The sequence below is a fragment of the Anopheles bellator genome, chromosome 1 (assembly GCF_943735745.2).
Source record: "Anopheles bellator chromosome 1, idAnoBellAS_SP24_06.2, whole genome shotgun sequence".
In the NCBI taxonomy this organism is placed as follows: Eukaryota; Metazoa; Arthropoda; class Insecta; order Diptera; family Culicidae; genus Anopheles; species Anopheles bellator.
Window position 1 is genome coordinate 29,053,656 of NC_071285.1, and position 18,001 is coordinate 29,071,656.

Genomic DNA, 18,001 nt, shown 5'->3' on the forward strand with positions numbered 1-18,001 from the left:
TTGTAACGGAATATTCCTACAGAAAGTGTGTGCATGTGTGTGTGTGGAAACAAGATGCAAGACAAGATAGTAAAATGCTCATTCCTTCATGCAGGTTGTAGCAGACAAACCATGGAGCCAGTTTAACTTTACACAGTAGCTAGTAGTAGTGGCGTAGATAGACTTAGCACAGCCCCAGAGGGTGCTAGGGTAGACAAAACGCTGTTAGGGCCATTTGTAGGGACCGTAAAATACTCCAACCGGAATCCCCCAGTCCGGGACTATCAGAAGTACCTTTGTGTGTGCAGCGAACTTTGGGGCCAACGCGAATGCGCCAGTAGCCAGGATCCAGCCCCCAATTCAAAGAGCGCGTGTGGTGAATGAAAAGTGCAATTGACGAAAAATCCCAAAATAGCGGTTAATGTAAGGAGCGGAGCGGTTATTTTATTTACACGACAGGCACATGCGATTTTTATTAGATTTAGTAAGTTTGTTTAGACCGTTTGTTTGTTGTACTTTTTTTTTGTTTTCCATTTTACACTGTAGTGTTGTTTAGTTGAGTTGTTTGTGTTACTGAAGCCGATGGGCAGCGGACCGTTAACGATTCCTTACCTAGTACAAGAGTTAACAAATGGATGGACAACGTTCGTTCAGCGAGATCTAAGATCTGCCGTAGCGAGTGGGAGACACAAAATCGTGATCGAGCGTGGAAAATGGGCGTGAAAATGGGCAGCGAATGTTCACGAAAAACAAAACACTTCCGTGGGGATGCAAGCGCGCTATTAAGATCCTGTTATGGGCCTGTTTTAGAGCAAATGGTTTAGTTAAATCGAATCGAGAGAGGGGCAGGGCTAGTGAACGGCTAGTAGCTAGCGTACGAACGGTAACCACCTGCGATGATATTGTTTTAATCAGTAAGAAAGCAAACACATAGTACTATAGGGAGCGAAACTGAAGGCCAGATAGATTTAAACTACGCAACATGATCATCCCAAGCAGAAGCAACCAGGCGCCAGTAACACAGTAGCGAGAAAGGTTCATTAGTAGACTAGCTCCGAGGCCGACACCACTGGAACGGAAACAACATGGAAATTGCATAAACCCCCCGTTTCGCTGAGATTCTTACGTTGCTCCGAGCTACACCAGTATGGCAAACGGGGCAGTGTCGAGAAGCTGTGGATAAGTAGATAAATTTATTGTTCTAGAGTAGGGCTTAGGATTAGATACGCTTCGCCCAACGAGCGCACGCGCCACGCTTAGCGCTTAGTGCGTGCTAAACTTCCTGTTATCGAAACTGAACGGACAGCGTAAAAAAGCCAGTATTGTTTAATGTTTTATTTAAAGCTAAGGTTTTCGTTTTGTTTTAGTTTCTCTTCCCTTTTCCCAGCAACAAAAACCAATAGTTTTCGCCACTCTTTTTCACATAAAAATAGGGGCCCCTCGTAAAGGTCCGTTCGTTTCTGTCGCAACCGATTGCCGAACCGTGTTTACACTTCGCCAACAACCCCGAAAAAGAAACCTTCAGAATCCCGTTTTTTTAGATAACACTTGTACGTTGTGGACAGCAATAAAGCGCAGGATCATGGAAACTTCGTACCCGGCGTACACTGAAGAGAGCGATACATTGCCGAGTGTGTCCCCTATTTCTTTCCCATGCCCAGTTTCCGAATAAATTTGTATCAACACACAACACGAATGGTTTCATTTTTATGACATTTTTATTGTATTTTATTGTAATTTCTTTTGTATTTGTGTTTGTAGTTCGGTTTTTCCTTAATTTTCTTTCAAAGCAGGTTGGTTGTTTCCATAATGTAATAGTAGTAATGTGGTTGGTTGTGGTTTTGAAGTTGTCAGTTTTTCTCTTTGTTTTATCTGTCGATTAAATATTGTTGTTCCCCCCGCACTGGGGTCGCTTCAGGTGTGTGTGTGTGTGTGTTAGGTTGCCATATGTCTTTGCTTCGGTGTCTGTCTCCAGACTCCAGCTATTCTTCCGCCTCGATCCTGCCGTGAATTCAGCCCTTTCCCAAACAACTAGCGAATTATAGGCTACTAGCATTTTCTGTCGGCAGCCCCGGTGGCTACTCTCTCTCTCTCTGTCTTTCTGCTGCTCTCAACACAGTCTACACAGTCTGACGTCGCCAGGCGTCCCATGGGCGTACTGACTACTCCGCAGGATAGTCTTATAGACGTGATCCCCCCCCGTGCGCGCCTTTCGTTCGATCCCGGTTCTCATGTAACATGTAGTAGGTTACCGATGACAGTAAAAGGTGTACACACACTTTATAAGCAATTTTGATAGCTGCAGCTAAACCCATATCCTTTGCGTCGAATACTTTCACTAATACTTGCACAGGCCTTACACGTTAACGATTTGCTGCACCAGCTCTACCAGCTGCTCGTGAAGCATTCCGGGGCGCGATATCAAGCAACTGAGCGAACCACAATTTTCCCCATCGTTTCGTTCCCATTGCCCATTGCCGCTTTACACATTTCGCTATGTGGTTGTTGAAGGTGGTCAGTTTTGTCTCAATCGCTCACATTCTGCCCACTCTCGCTCGTTTTGCCTTCAATCGTTTGCTTTTGCAAATATATATATCATATATATATATATAAATATTTAGGTTGTGTATATTCATATAGTTTTTGGTAGATTAAACGTTTTTGTTTGCTCTGTTTCCGCCTTTGCATTGCCCTGCCACGCTCTTGTTTGTGTTATTATCATTTTCCGAGTCACGCTCCTTTCTCATACCCCCAGATGCTTCGCGATTGCCCGTAATTCCCCCGCCCCGTCGCTAGTAGTACTTTCGAGCTTAGGTTTCCGTAAATGCTACTTTGTTGGTTTGTTTTACCTTCTGTTTGACATTTATTGTATTTTTGAGTGGATGTTTGCTTCTGTTTCTGGTTTGGGCTTTTGCAATTGCGAGCGCCTCGTAGCTACAGCTATATGTATATATGATCGTATGGGGAGAAGGATGCGTTTCAGAGATAACAACAGATGGCTCGATAAATTTGGCTAGTCAGTTGGAACAGAGAACTGAAAACGCAGCAAGCTTTTCCACTAGCAGTTTGCCAAGCATTTTGATTAGGGCGCAACATGCGGACTGTGTGGTGTGCTGGTAAAAGGATGGGTTCATCAAGTTTTAGATTACTTTTGCTCGCTGTATTAAGTAGTGTGCTCTTCGGTCAAGTTCAATTTCAGTTTGCTCTTTAGACTATATTCTATACATCTAGTGGTATTTATCGGTTGCGGGCAAGCGGATTTAATAAGAAAACGTTACTTATTGTTGCTCTCCTTCTCTTTCCCTCTTTCTCTTTCTTTCTCACTTTTCTCTCTAACTTTTCTCTGGAGTTCCTAAAACATTCGCCATTTATGTTTGTTTCAAAAGACCAAACGACTTGCTTATCTCATTTTCTCGTACATCATTGGCTTATATTGAGACGTTCGTTGAGATTTACGACAAAATAATATCCAAGCTGCGCCGAAATGATCCTGACCATCTCGGTGCAACAAGTGTGACCCTTCGGTTGCATAGCATAATAAAAGTGACATTGAACCATCACTTAATGCTAGCTTCGCAGTCCACACTAGAACCAACGAAAAGAAGAACGCGAAATGAGGAACGACGCACCTCTAACAAAAACTCCTGTCTTATAAACGGTGTTCATCGCAACAACGACCGTTCCTTTCTTTTCGTAGCACCACTATTGGTTTCCTCTTTGGTATTTTACTTCAACCCGCCGCTCAGCCCAGCTAGTGCAGTGTCAACCCAAGCCAAGTAAAGCATTCTGTTGGTTCCGCCATTCTGAATAATAAGCAAAATCGAAGTGCAATCGACAACTTTTGCGCGACACACTCGACGTGCATACCTCGGCACTGGATTGTGCACGATTGGAATGTAAAAATGGCACCGAATATGTACACTGTTTCGATAGCTGTCCGGCCTTGCCATGCTGGGCTGGGGATGAATGCTGACAATCCTGTCCGCCCGCTCCGTGTGACTGCGTAGAGCCGAAGAATAAGCCCTGGGGATATGGGTTAAGGCCATTGTAAGCGAATACTTTAGAAAAATTAATCAAACACATGTCGATACCTCTTTCTATTGCCCTCGTTTGCTATTTACAAAGTTCTATACATTTCTATGCAATTGCTTCCACTTGTTCGTGCATCGTCCCACTTGCCAGATTCGAAACAGCGTTAGTGTTTGGTTTGCGTGTGAATGCGTGTTTTCGGTAGTGTGTGTTTATGTTGATTCGTTTATAGTTTATCTTTCCTTAAGTGCCCTTCTCCGTCACGACAACTTGTACAATGCCTTGTCTGAGCCATTTCATTTTAAAACAGAAACTTTGCATGTGGATTTCCAAAATGGAAACAATATACTTAACCAAAGCACGAAGTACAATGTGTGTTCGAAAAAGGGTCACTGCCATTTCGTCTTCATTATGCTAAACAATAAACATCGTACGAAGGGACACGGCAATTCCCCCTATCTGGAACGAACATGGAACCGGTGTTGCCTCCTTTTTAATACTTTTTATGACTGTGCCAGTTTGCTAATCTATTCTTCCCCATTTGCAACTGATTCCTGCTGCAAAAGAATGCGAATTGAAATCAACAGTTGGTTACGCTGTGCTTGCTGCTTCGTCTTCGATTTATGTTAATAATTTTGGTAGCAAACACAAAAATTGCCCATATTGAGTTTAAATTGGTCTTGATTTCCTTCACTGAGATGCGAAGAGAGATGTACACTGAATAGCGTTCGTTGAGAATTAAATTGCGTTTGTTTCATCAACTGCCTGCTGAACTGAGAGTATCCACTGAAGAGTGGCTGTTTCGGAATTACGACCTAGTTTTGGTTTGGTTGCATCATGCTCGACTCGCTGCCTATACATCATAACATTAGCCTTTTGGCCCGTGATCTGTGGTGTAAATTGTCCACCATCCACAAACCACTGCATTCGCAACAACACGCCACGGCCACGGCCAGTGAGAGCCTACGACTTTCCTACAGCTCTACGCCATTTGCTTTACTTTAAATATTAATTATTCTATTGATTAATATCAATTTTTAAAGGATTCCTTAGCGTCTCCCGTTTGCACTGCCACGTTTTTATCTTTTACGCCCCTTTCGTTACTTTCCTTCGCACGACCGCTGCTCTCCAATTCGCCAAGCAAAAAGGCAATAAATGGGACAGAGCAAAAAATTTAGCGACTGCGAAAAGCACCACAACGAAGATCTATTAAAGAAATATGCAGACCAGTGGAATGTTTATTTCACGGCCTCTAAATGGTGTCCAGCCATCTTTGCGAGACAGCTCTGCTGTTCGCCTTACAACATTCTCGCGGGCCTCCACACGCATCGTAGAAATTTTAGGCTTATCCTAGAAATACACTAGCCTCGACACTAAACGAATCACAACTGAACACTTTGAAACATTGGCTAACATAAAGAGATTGCAATATGAAAGAACTTGTTTATGTACAAAAATCATTCTCCCAGACGTTGGCCATCTTTGTTCCCATGGCCGACAACAGAATAAAACTGTATTCATTAACTAAAAACAGTAAAACAAACATATCAAACTAAACATTCCATTTTAAATCTCCGAAACCCGTCGATCGGTAGACGGCGCTCTCTGCCTTTCCATTCTGCCAACCTAACTTTACCTATTATTCGTAGTACGCCACCGCCGCTTCCTGGAATCGAAATCCGACTAGAATTGTTGGGAATAGGATTGCAACGACGAGACATTTCTTTTGCTCTGACCCTTTTTTGTCATGGATAAAACTTATCTCGCCCGAGGGTGGAAACTTAAATCTCTCGTTTCCGAAATCAAGGCGCTGCGAGTGTGGAAGGGATAATGCAACGGCAACACGAGGGTTCTACAAAGATTTTGGTTTGATTTTGCCGGTGGTGTCGCCGATAGCTTGGGTTCGATACGACGAAGGAGTGACCGATGAGCTGGTGGACCATGGGTGTTTAGTAGACCAGCACGGACTCCATCGTGATTGTATCTCATTTGCCGCCGGCGCTACTACTGTTCGTTTGGGCCTGCGAAGCTGCCATAGCTAGGGCAGACGTAGAACCAGTTGTCACTGGTTCACCAACGTTGCTACCACTACCACTGCTGCTGACGCTGGAGATATTTTTCCGGGCCAAGCGGGATCTGCAAACAGGAAGGTGATGGTGGTAAGGCTTCCAGTGAATGGCATCACAACCGCCGCATCGCACGTACCTGATCTGACCGGCAAGCAGCGGATTGATTGCGTACAGCCAATCGTGCACCTCCTTGTCACCTAATGTTTGCAGCAGATAGCCCCTGTGTTTGGTGACAACACTATCGGAACGGAGAAGACATTCGAATGTGGATCATTGATTACCAAGCACACCCGGAAAGGCCGATAGGGCGACATTTACCTGAACGTGTTCGGCACCTTTACCATTGCCGCCTGATCCTCGCTGCACTCCACTTGTGCGGTGGCCAGATTCAGTACGGCCCTCTCGACGGGATCCTTGTCGGAGCGGAAGATAAAGACGTACGGTCGCCGGACGGTCACCCAGCGCTTCTTCCAGCCCGATCCACCGTGTTCGAGCACGTTCAAGTAGCCCTTCCGGGCCACGACCGGACTCACGCGAATCTCCTCCAGTTCCGGGACGTACAGACGCAACGATAGGTCCTGCGTTTGTGGGGCCGGTGCCGGTGCCTCCCAACCATTTGGTACGTCAACGCGTTCCGGAGAGCACAGTTCAATCGAGTTGCTAGAGATGTAGCTAGCACTCATGTCTGCACATCCCTCGTCACCGGGGGAAGCATCGGCAGCCGCCTGCGAGGCGGCACTGTTTGATTCGCCGCTCAACTCCTTGCCGCTACCGATACGGCCCTGGATTAGCTTGACGCACTTCCACACGAGCTCGCTTTCACGGGGCAATAGGTCGCGCTCCGGCATGACCGGTGCCTGCTGGTCCTTCACCGGAGTCTGCGGCGATGGAGGTATTACCATGTGCACCGGTGAAGCACTAGCGCGGGCTGCCAAGTTGCACACCTCCTTCTCGGTTTTCGTGGTCGGGTTCGGAGTAGTGTCCATTCCGAGGCGTTCACGCAGCAGCAGCAGATGCCGTACACGGCCCACTTCCTCGAGCCGCGTAAGCTTCTCCAGCTCCCACTGGTGGTCAAAGATGAGTGAGTCCCCGCGCGGACGCCAACCGTGTAGGTTTTCTTCGCCACGAACATAAGTGGAACTTGTGTCCAGCACGCGGCGCTGGCGTCTTTGGACACCTGCAATGGGAACCAACAACCATGTAGCACTATGACAGAGCCAACTTTTTTGTAATATATTCAAAATTATCAAGCGTATTGCTTCAAAGCAAAACAGAAATCAATATTTTTGCACTCATAACACACAACAAAGATAACCAAATGCAACGTAATATGGAAAGAAAAAGCGATCCAATTCAAATGGAAAACAATTCAAGGGAAAAGTAATCGAAAACTGATACAAGCGTTCATCTCTCTACACACTAGCACAGTTCTACCTGGACTACCTGCTTCAGAAGCTCTTCTCAGGGACAGCTCGTACACTCCCGACAGGCGGTTCGCCTCCGGGTTGCGGTACTGGCCGGAGAACAGATGTTTCAACGAGCGGGGTCCGGTGCGTGCGTCACGCCCGTAGATGATCATGCTCAGATCCTTGGTGATGATGGCCGGTCGAGCGCAGTTCTCAAGCTAATCAATAAGATGCAACGAATTAGTCAGTGCGACAAATCCACTCAATCTCATCCAGTCCTACCTCCAAGTATGCGCTCAGTGTGATGTAAATCTGTTCGCCGGCCTGCGTGACGCGGTTGAGCAATGCCGAGTTGTGCAAACTCGAATCCCAGGCAGCTTCGAAGCGGAAGAACGATCGATCATCGCCCGGTACCTCGAGCACCTCGCCCGGGAACAGTCCGAGTGACAGTACGCACGAGTCTGAATCCTCGTCGTCGGCCGGTTCCGGCTGGTTGCGTATGCGGCCTACGACCAGCTCGCGGATATCCTTCCACTTCACTTCCGGCGTCGGCTCGTGTACGATCGTGATGCGAATGCGACGCTGGATTCCCTGGTGCAGCAGGAACAGCCCACGGCACGGCAAATCGTCGCTATGGTCCACAACCGACGGGACGTACTCGCCGTTCGGGGCTAGCTCACAAATCTCGAACCACACTAGCACATCGTGCTTTGCCAGCACTGTCGACGAAGGCGGACACGGCAGTGGTCCGAACTTGGGACTGCGCACCGGCTGGCTGATCGGAATGCTGGGTGGCAACATGCGCCGCGGAGGCGGTCTCGTGATCTGGCAGTCCTGCTTGGCGTCCTTGTGCAACGGGTGGTGCTGGTAGTGACCAAACACTTTGAAGACAATCGGCTGAGTCTTCAGGTATTCGATGAACGATTTGGTAACTGGCACCGTTATCTGTAAAGCCAAAAGTATAGAGATATTATCCGAGCGCCACCATCTTCAACCACCTTTACATACGTTCTGTACGTGATAAAATCCAAGAGGAGCGCCCGATCCAGAATTCTTGACCGGTTCCGTCGAGAAAGCTTCTTCGTGGCGGTGCAAAAAGCTAGAAACATGCGTATAAAACACATACATTAAATTCTTACTATCCGCTCTGTGCACACTGGCATTTAAGACATACTTGAATTGGCAGAATATGTCGGCATACTCTGCAGCAACTCCGGTTGCCTGCAGCACCGTAACGCGGAACGTAAATTCCTTGCCCGGTTGCAGATGCTCGCCCGGCTCCTGATCGTTGGACTCGTGGAGCTCCGAAGCAACGCTCGAATCGCCACGCCCGGAATCGGCGTCTTCCTGCTCGAGTTCCTCCAGCTTCGTACCCATCTCGTGGCCGCCCTCGATGTACTTCTCGTCCTTGTCGGGGATGGTACGAATCTTGGGCACTTTGTGCTGACCGTTCTGCTCCTCATCGAACAGAATACGGGCGGACTGTTTGACGCCATTGCTGAAGTCGGCATTCTCTTCGTCCATCACGGGTTGAACCGCTACGCGTAGGTAACCCCGCACATCGCCACGCTCGTTCACAATCGCCACCTTGTGCACGAGTGGAACCGGATACAGCAGGTTGCTCAAGTACACAAACGATCTGTTACGGTAGAAATAGATATACTTAGTACAATCCACGCAGCCGGTCCGATGGTCAGTTTTACCTTCCCACCATGCGGAACCACGGAAAACGATCGTAGAATGGGTCACCCCCGGTCAAGCTCTCAACATTGTAGTCCGGCGAGGTCGGGCTGAGTTCGGCCTCGTTGTGGTACATTTCGCGCATCAACTCCAACCTTTGCCTGAAATCGGAATCGGAAGAAGAAAATGTTAGTCAGTGCTCCGTTTACCCTTCTGGGTTTTATGCCACAGGTACACTTATTTAGGGTATAAAGCCTGTTGCATGTTTGAGAATATTACATTATAATATGTGACTAAATCTTAGTGTTTGAATTGGTTGTTAGTCTGAACTAAGATTTAATCGCTTATTGCTGGGTAAATATGCATATTTAAGCTGTTGGCAAAATTTAATAAAATGAAGCAAACAAGGTTCCTTCCACATTCTTCCAACTTCAATTGAATTCCCCAATAAATCCTCAAAGGCTTTGTTTTAAGTGTTTCAGTGTAAATGTGAGTAGCAGACAAAAGCGAAAACAGATTATGGAGGCATGACAGTGTACAGTTTTGTAATAAGAACGGCTAAGCAACATGCTGCGAAAATAAGCTGTTTCCACAAACGAGATTCCAAGAGATTCATATCTGATGCTTAATTTAATAGCCAAACTGATAAAAGAAAGCAACGCGAACGGCACAACATCATAAGCAACTTCTAAAATATTGTTGAAAGCTACAAGCACCGGAAGATACCTTCACAAAAGAGCAGCGCTTGTCGCACTTAAGCACGGTAAGCATTTCTTGACCTACAATAGCGAATTTTACTAGCGTAAGATACTAGTTTTGTATTGTAGGTCAAGGGTCGGACACTGGCAGGCTGGCAGCTGACCACTTAAAATTAGAGCGCACAGCGACTATTCATGATGATAGCAAAAGCAACAGCATTCCGAGCAGAATCTGCTAACCTAGAAGGCATCAGGTTCGTTAACGTGAGCCTGGCACATGATTTTCCTAATTTATAGTTTCCGGCCGATCCGACAGCTCCGTCATAGATCACGGACGGGGGTGAAGATGATGATGACGAATCGGAGGCAGATGTGGGAGAACCGGTAGCGGGAGACGTTAAGCAATGGCTCTCGTCACAACTAGTCACAAGTCCTGCAACTAAAAGCTGGTGGTCTAGTGTTTGTTCCGAATCCAGTTGCGGTTGCGGTGACTGCTGTTTCTTTACCACCGCCCGTGGATGGCTGACGAATGGGTACTGCACCGCACCGGGATACTCTGGCGTGTGTTCACCACTGGACAGCTCGAGCACGAAGCTCACCAGGTCCGGTGAGGTGTCCGATGTATTATAGATCTGGCGCATCAGCTCTAGTCGATAGCTAATCAACCATACCCAATTGGATCGAATGTGCACCAACGCGCAAAAGTGCACAACAAACACACCGTTTATGTTTTCGGTATTAGTACCACGTTCGGCATCCGCGATGAAAGAGCAAGTAACCCGTAAGCAGAGGACCGAGAAGCAATCAATAAATTATTATAAACAAATTAACAAGAAAAACGACAAAACAAAACATGTTAAAACTTAACGAACGTTAACTGAACGTTAGAAAAGTCACTAGAAGGGCGAGGAATAATATAGTTAAGCGAAACGTTCCAAAATGAGTTCATTTTCTAAATTTTGTTTAATAACAAAACTAGTCTTCAGAACATCAAATCACGTGAACATTCCCAACACAAACACCGCACCATTAAGGTTCATCCAAACAGAAAACTTTGTGGAACAATTGTGGAGCGAACGTAACGCAATGGAATGCCTGGCAAAATACAGTTTTCAAAAACTTTGTGAAGCAGTTAATGTCGCAAAAAGATGAACCATGAACGGGAACAGATAATGACGCACGTCATATCACAAAACCAAAACTAATGCAGTGAACGTGACGAAGGTTTAGTTTCGTTTTTGTGGCAGAGTTTCGAAAGTGTGCTAAGGTTTGGCCTTTGAGGATTACTTTCACGGTTTACTAATCGATCGGCAGGCTTAGGTAAAACGTTTCGCGAGGAAAATTGAAAACCCGGTTCGACACAAAAAGCTGGCCAAATCGGAAAACCGAAAAACCGCACAATCATACCGTAGCTTCTCCAAACTCCAGTAGTGTGTAGCCCCGTTCTTAGTGTCGGTAACCTCTACGGCGACGGTCGTTCTCGGTATTGGCGTGTGACCAAAATCGTCCTCCTGACCGCCGCCGGTAATGGCTCCAACTGATGACGGTGTCAACTCCGGTGGGAGCGGTGAGTAAAGGGTATCGGTGAGCAGAGTGAACTGGAATTGAACCTGTGGGTGGAACCAGAACACGTTGAAGAACCATTACCCATCATGCCATGCGTGAAGTCAATAAAATGCGCCAGAATAATCATTTTCACTCACCTTCTTCTTCAGCTCCACAGAAATGGCGTTGGCCTCCTTCAGGAAGATAGCATTGCCCCAAAGGTCATCTCGAAGCGAAGTGAACTGATGGTAACGCCACTTACGGAATGCCCACGCAGCCAACCCGGCTTCACGTGCTGTCCAGCAGGATTCAAACAGCGGATTTACTAATGTACGAAATAGAAACTCATTCAAACTCTTCTGAGAACTGAGAACTCTACAAATGCGAGTGAAACAAATTCTTACCAAAGATGTCTTCCTCCTGATGGAAGTCCTCGGGGCTATAGCTGCTGTACATCGACATCGTCATCGACTGTTCTTCCACCTGTTTCTGCAGCGCATCAATTCGTGCCTCGTAGGTCTACCGTAGGGTGGATCGTAAAAATCACAGGTTATGGCAACATATTTTAAAACAAATACTAAAGATCAACGATACGTACCTTGCGCTGCTCTTCAAACTCTTGATCGGCGGCCCGCTTCTCGCGCTTGTACTGTTCCTCTAGTGCCAGCAAGCGCTTCTCCATTTCCACCTTCAAGTCAATGCCTTGTTTCTCGAGCAGCTCGCACTGGGCAAAGTTCCAATCAGCAATCTCGCCGCCGCCGGGAGAAGTTTCACACACGTCTACCTCTTTATTTTTCTCACGCTTTTCGCGTGCCTGCTCCGGGTGCGTAAACCGGAACACGTGATTGCGGCCCAAAATTACACGCGACCCGGTCTGCAGTACCTCGGGGTCGATCACCTTGCGCCCGTTTACGTAAACCAGTGCATCCTTATGCGGCACCAGTGTCACCACACCGTCCTTGTTCTCGAACACGCAGTGCTCCTTCAAGATGTGGGATCCCGACAGTTGGATGTCTTGCGGCACATTTGCTTCCGACGTGCCGAGGCGAGTGAGTCCTAATGCGAGATTTACAGTAAATCAAATAAAACTCCGTTTGTTTCACTTTGAAGTGGTAGATGCACGTACCGTCCTTGATGTAATACAGTAAACACTCCGACAGGGTCGGATCCTCATTCAGGTTTACCAGATGCGGTGACTTCTTGGGCGAGAACACACCGACCGTGATACCGTCCTCCTTCACTGCCACGCCCATCTCGGCGAAGACGGCCTCGCGCTGTACGCGAATCTGCTCGGTACGCTTCAGCTTCTCCTCCCAGGTTTCGTTCAACTCAGCGATCAACTTTTCGCTAGCCTGCAGCTGATCGACCGCCATTTCCGTGCTGGAACCGGTGCGCTTGCGGTTGCGGTTCGGCGAATGGATCTTCTTTTCACCATCTTCTCCCTCCTCGGTAATGACCACACCGCCACCACCGGATTCGGTTTTGTCTGACTTGATGACGCACTCATCCTCTGGAATGAGAAAAGGATAAATGTTACATCATCAGGTACGTCTGGCGGTAGCACTTGTCGTAGGCAAAGTACTCGGAATTAAAGGCAAAGGCCAGCGAAAAGTGTTTGAAAGTAGGACACGGTTCACTAGTTCACGTACAATGTTCACGGTGAGCTTGCAGAGTGTGATAAGAGGCACAAGTGAGCGCGAATAAAGCCATCGGTAACTTGGTAGTGAATCGTGCCATGAACCGTGCCGTGTACTAAGTCGTTTATGCAACTTTTCATGTCGATTACATACTTTCATGAAAGGAACATGAAATATCTTTTGTAATAGAAAAAATGCACGTCATTCACAAAATCGATCGGAATCGATTGCAAAACTTAAATTGGGGGCAAACATCGAATAGCAAACAAGCGACATCTGAGAAAACACACACGTCGTAACTTGTACAACAATCACTACACATTAGCTTGTTTGGGTTGACCAAAGTGGAGGCCACCGCAGTGGACCGAAAGAGCAAAGGGCCGAATATGTTATTAGTATCAATTTGGAACTCACATTTTGACCAACCCAGTGGAAAACAGAAACAACCGAGAAAAGGATCGATATTCAACTCAACGTTGGATAACAATAGTGCAAAAAACGAAAGTCATACACAAAACACAAAGCATGAATGAGGCTAATGGTTCATTATGACGAACTTGTTCGCGAGATGCACAAGAAATATTTACAAAACGATACATCGAAACTAATGTGCTGAACGAGTAGTTTTTTAAATGTTTAATTGCATTTAAAAAACAAAAAATAGATGAGATAACCGTCGACAAGGGACAACATATAGACAGATGAAGCTAATGCTGTCTCCACAGTAAGTTTACACTCGCCGTAAGCTGTTTTGCGCATCTGTAGCGGCGAGTTGGGATTTAATATCGCAGAAGCTAGCAAACGATAGGGGAAATTAAAATCGAAACACAAAAAGGTTTATGACGAAACACTAGGGAGAGATTAGTGGGAAATTAAATTCGAAAAACAGGTAAACAATTTACAAGAAAACAAAATATGTCATTACGATAGGCATATCCCTTTCAGTGGCATTCGGCGGTATTTACTACTTACTATTAGCATCTCGCTTTTCACAAACCACTTTACCGTCCGGTCCTACATGAAAATTGTAGTACAAGTGATTAAATTCCACAGTTCAACACTTAAAAATTGATATGGTTTTGTGTGTGTATTTGTGTGTGTAGAGGCGATACAAGCGAAGCTTTCGGTTTAGCTTGTTAACCTGCTGCCCATCTTGTTACAATGTGATTGATTGCAACTCGCACTTCATAACCCGATTGCTCTAGCCAAATCCATAGCCGACAGGTTTTGCTCACTGGGCCCAATTTTGATGATTCTAAATTTTGTTTCTCAGTTTTGTAAAAATTTTGCTCGATACAACAACAAACGGCACATATAAAACTAACGCACAAATCTATGCTTTCCAAACCGGGCCGAAACAAACACATTCCAAATTCCCTAAGAGAATATTCGAACAACATTCAACCAGGAAACAAGTGGATGCAGGTAGGGAACCGTGAGAGTGAGATTTTTTTTAAATTTTGTACTGTGGATCCGACCAGAAATGAATAAAATAAGAAAAAACGATGGAAAATAATCTGACTGATGGAAATGTGAGTTAAAAACAAAAATAAACCTAGTTAAAGGTATGTAAATCGCAAGAAGTTCGGTTACTCGGTTCTCGAGCTCGACAGAACTAATTCACAAGCAATGGGGGTGTGCTCGGATAGAACGCATTGAGAACGGTTTTAAGAAATAGAAGTTGGATCGTTCAAACGACAAACAAAACCTTACCTTCCTGGACCTCGATTCCTTCTGCTTTGAGGAGTTCGCGCAGTTTTTGTATTTCCTCTTTGAGCTCGCGGATAAGCTTCGCGTTGGCGTCCTCGTTGACGACAGCCTTGCAGACGATCTGCTTGGCGCGATCGGCATATCTGCAGAGCAAGGAAATAAGTAATGCTGTTTGGAATGCATCTACCACTAAATGACTTACCGTAATGTGCTGAGCGTTTCATCGTAGTTGATATCGGCCGGCGATATCGCGGCAATCATTGCAGTTTTTGAGTTTCCACCAAGGTTTTCTCTCAACAGCCATGTTAAAACCGAGTCACGATACGGTATAAAGTCGGCCTTTTTGGACTTTTTGTTCTTCGAGGCCTGAAATCGATAATGTGCACGAATATGGTGATACAGACTAAAGAGAACTAAACCACACGTTTAATCTTAATCAAATAAAAACTACTTGCAACTATTCTATGCAAAAACTAAGAACATCAAGCAAAAGGTTTATCTCTTTATTCGGGTTTATGTATCAATTTTTGGATTTTTGGACAGCTTGAGTTTCATTTTGTGCAAAACCATAAACTGAGCAAAGATAAAACCCTTTATTTTACATTTTATAGGTTCTAAATGATGACTAAATGAATGACATTTTAACGTATGTATGATTAAAATATCGTGAAAGTTATTCTAACCACACAGTAAACCACTCACGACTGTAACATAATGTCCAACGTAACCGAAAAGTTCAAAAAAAGAGGAACCGATACACGAAACGCAAACAGAACCGAACAACCACTGTACTTACGGACTGTTGCCATGGGCAGTTCGCGAATGTGTCAGAAGAAGTGCAATGAGGCGGATGACGATTGGGTAATGATCATAATAATAATTGATGTTGGATGAGGGGAAAGTTCGTTTCCATAAGCGAGATCAAGATGAAATGAAACAGATTGTAAATGAACGCATCAGTAACGGCTAAATCAGAGTAAATCAGAGAACGAGAGAGAGCACTGCTATAAACGTAAGTGCACGAAACACATAAACGACAGCCCACCCGGGGGCACCAACCCTCACCGCGAATAGAGCAGGATATCATCATCTGACCCCGTCGTCGTTGATGTACGGAAACGACCAAATGCTAAACGGTCACCTAAACACCACTAGCAACATAAAACGGACGGTACATTGAAAGTTACTTACGATTTCTGCCAACGCCGAGATGACCTTGCCCAAAGTGGTGAGACTCTTGTTAATGTTGGCGCCCTCCTTCAGGCGTGTTCCCTTGGCGCCGGTCGAGTCCGCCCGCTCGGACCCGGCCAGATCGACCAGACTGATTTTGGAAACCTTCTCCGTCTCGAGGCTGGTCATACGGTCGTGGCGCTTTTGGGTGAAGAAAATCGTAAACACAGCGTGCGATCTGGAGCTCGTTTCGTTCATGTTGGTGGCAGCCACGGTACTGGGGAGGTCGTAAGAAGAACGCACGAATCGAAATTAGAGCCTAATGACCTACGGTACCCACACTCATTTCGATTCATTAGCCAATCGCCTAATTACCGCGCCTTGTTGCCCTCGTCAATGAGGTCGTGGATATCCTGATAGGAGGTGACCGCCAACTTTGACAGATCCTCCACGTACGGACCGAGCAGCGGGTGTTCGCGCACCTTTAGATTGCCCTTGTTCTTCGGGTTCAGCAGATCCCGGACGCGCTCGCAATAGATCTCCATGTACGACACCTCGACCGAGTACTTCAGGTCGTCACTCTCCGTTTCCTGTATCCGACGGAACAGGTCCTTGCAGATCATCGGTATCACACCCTCCTGGTTCTCCTCCTGCTTGCCCATCATGGTGTACGACTTGCCAGCGCCGGTCTGACCGTACGCGAAGATGCACACGTTGTATCCATCGAACGAGTGCTGCAGCATCTCCTCGCCTATGTCCGAGTAAACCATGGCCTGTGTGGAGAATTCCAGATCGCGGGGCTGTATGAAGAGAAAGAAAAACCGATTATTCCCACGCGCACAACTGGAGACATGCTTCCTCACGTACATCGTGCGACCAATACGAGTAGTCGTAGTTGAAGCGTTTGACCGAGTCACAGGTACCGGGCGGTACTTTGGGGTTTGTGATGCAGGTGGTGTTGCCGGCCATCTCGATGATACACTTTGACTCCCGGCCGATCTCCCGGGAGTTGAACGGTCGCACACGGACCGCCACCTTAACGGACGACATGATGGCTGCTGGTCGAGGGCCCTGCCGATGCTGGCTTCAATTCTGTAATTACGATGAACGATAAATTCGATTAATTTTGTTCTTTTGCGATAAACTATCGAAAGCAATCGAAATAAAATGCCAATGGAGACGCCCAGTAACTTGTTAATTTGAGTCGATATAAACGATGAAAATCGTTGAATTTGACGATTCCGAGCAAAAGGACATACGTTAAGACATGGTCCGTTGCATAAAATTAGTAAACTAAATTCGTATTAATGTTAAGGTTGTTAAATCTGTTAAATAACTTTAAGAATAGCAACTCAGCTCGGCTTAAAGTGTTGTTATAAAAAAATCCCCGAATGGTTTTCACCAACCCCAACTGATGACATTAATTTCAGTAATTCATACCGTACATTATCACTTCACTTAATTAAGCATTCAGAAAGCCACATTAGTTATGCACAATCGATTCGCTGGTAAATTAAATTTGCATACATTTGCTTAGAGGCAAACGCTATTGATATAAAAACGAAGATAAATAAAACGAAACTTTCAATTACATTATGCATTAGCATTAACATAATGCATTGGCAACCAACGTATAAAAGATAAGGATTTCGCATTTCAAAACAACATAAATTTTTTTTTTCAAAAACCCTGCAACCCCAGATACGTAACAGATATGGTATGTACATAACAACTATTTGATGCTGGCCACAACTTTGGCAACTAACGATTCCGGAGATTGCCACAAACCCTTTGCTATTGTAATGCCCATGCCAGACACATAAATTATGCTTTATTGGAAACTTTTTCTATGCTTGTCCACACTTAAGCCTCGCTGGCTGAATTTATTACACGTCCAGAAAGAGGAACCAGTCAGACAATCCCGCGCATTGGAAGGAACAAGGGTCCTCCTGTCTTCCCAACAGCGCCCACATGCGGTGCGATTTCACCGGAGGTCCTTCTCTACATTTGCAGTTCTGCATTCGGTGGACCGGTGAGTTGATTACTACTGTAGCATGTTCGAATCGAGATTAATCTCC

General features: G+C 45.9%; 1 protein-coding gene across 4 annotated transcripts; it reads right to left on the minus strand.

Annotated features, from left to right (window-relative positions):
• Positions 1-5,326: 5,326 nt before the first annotated feature.
• On the minus strand, positions 5,327-16,973 carry LOC131216576 (kinesin-like protein unc-104). 4 transcript variants are annotated; one of them, XM_058211107.1, is made up of 19 exons: positions 16,791-16,973; positions 16,299-16,723; positions 15,945-16,200; positions 14,956-15,119; positions 14,757-14,896; positions 12,533-12,844; positions 12,005-12,462; positions 11,811-11,925; positions 11,565-11,731; positions 11,269-11,471; positions 9,187-9,324; positions 8,658-9,122; positions 8,492-8,582; positions 7,766-8,428; positions 7,512-7,701; positions 6,396-7,254; positions 6,214-6,315; positions 6,101-6,144; positions 5,327-6,037 (listed from the first exon to the last, which is right to left on the minus strand). In XM_058211107.1, the coding sequence occupies exons 1-19, from the start codon at positions 16,971-16,973 to the stop codon at positions 5,994-5,996; spliced, it is 5,019 nt and encodes a 1,672-aa protein (XP_058067090.1). In that variant the 3' UTR covers positions 5,327-5,993. The 4 variants fall into 4 exon arrangements, with proteins under 4 accessions (XP_058067090.1, XP_058067087.1, XP_058067088.1 ...); XM_058211104.1 differs by adding an exon at positions 14,016-14,057 and having other exon boundaries at positions 5,327-6,144; positions 7,521-7,701; XM_058211105.1 differs by adding an exon at positions 14,016-14,057 and having other exon boundaries at positions 5,327-6,144.
• Between the last annotated feature and the right edge of the window lie 1,028 nt (positions 16,974-18,001).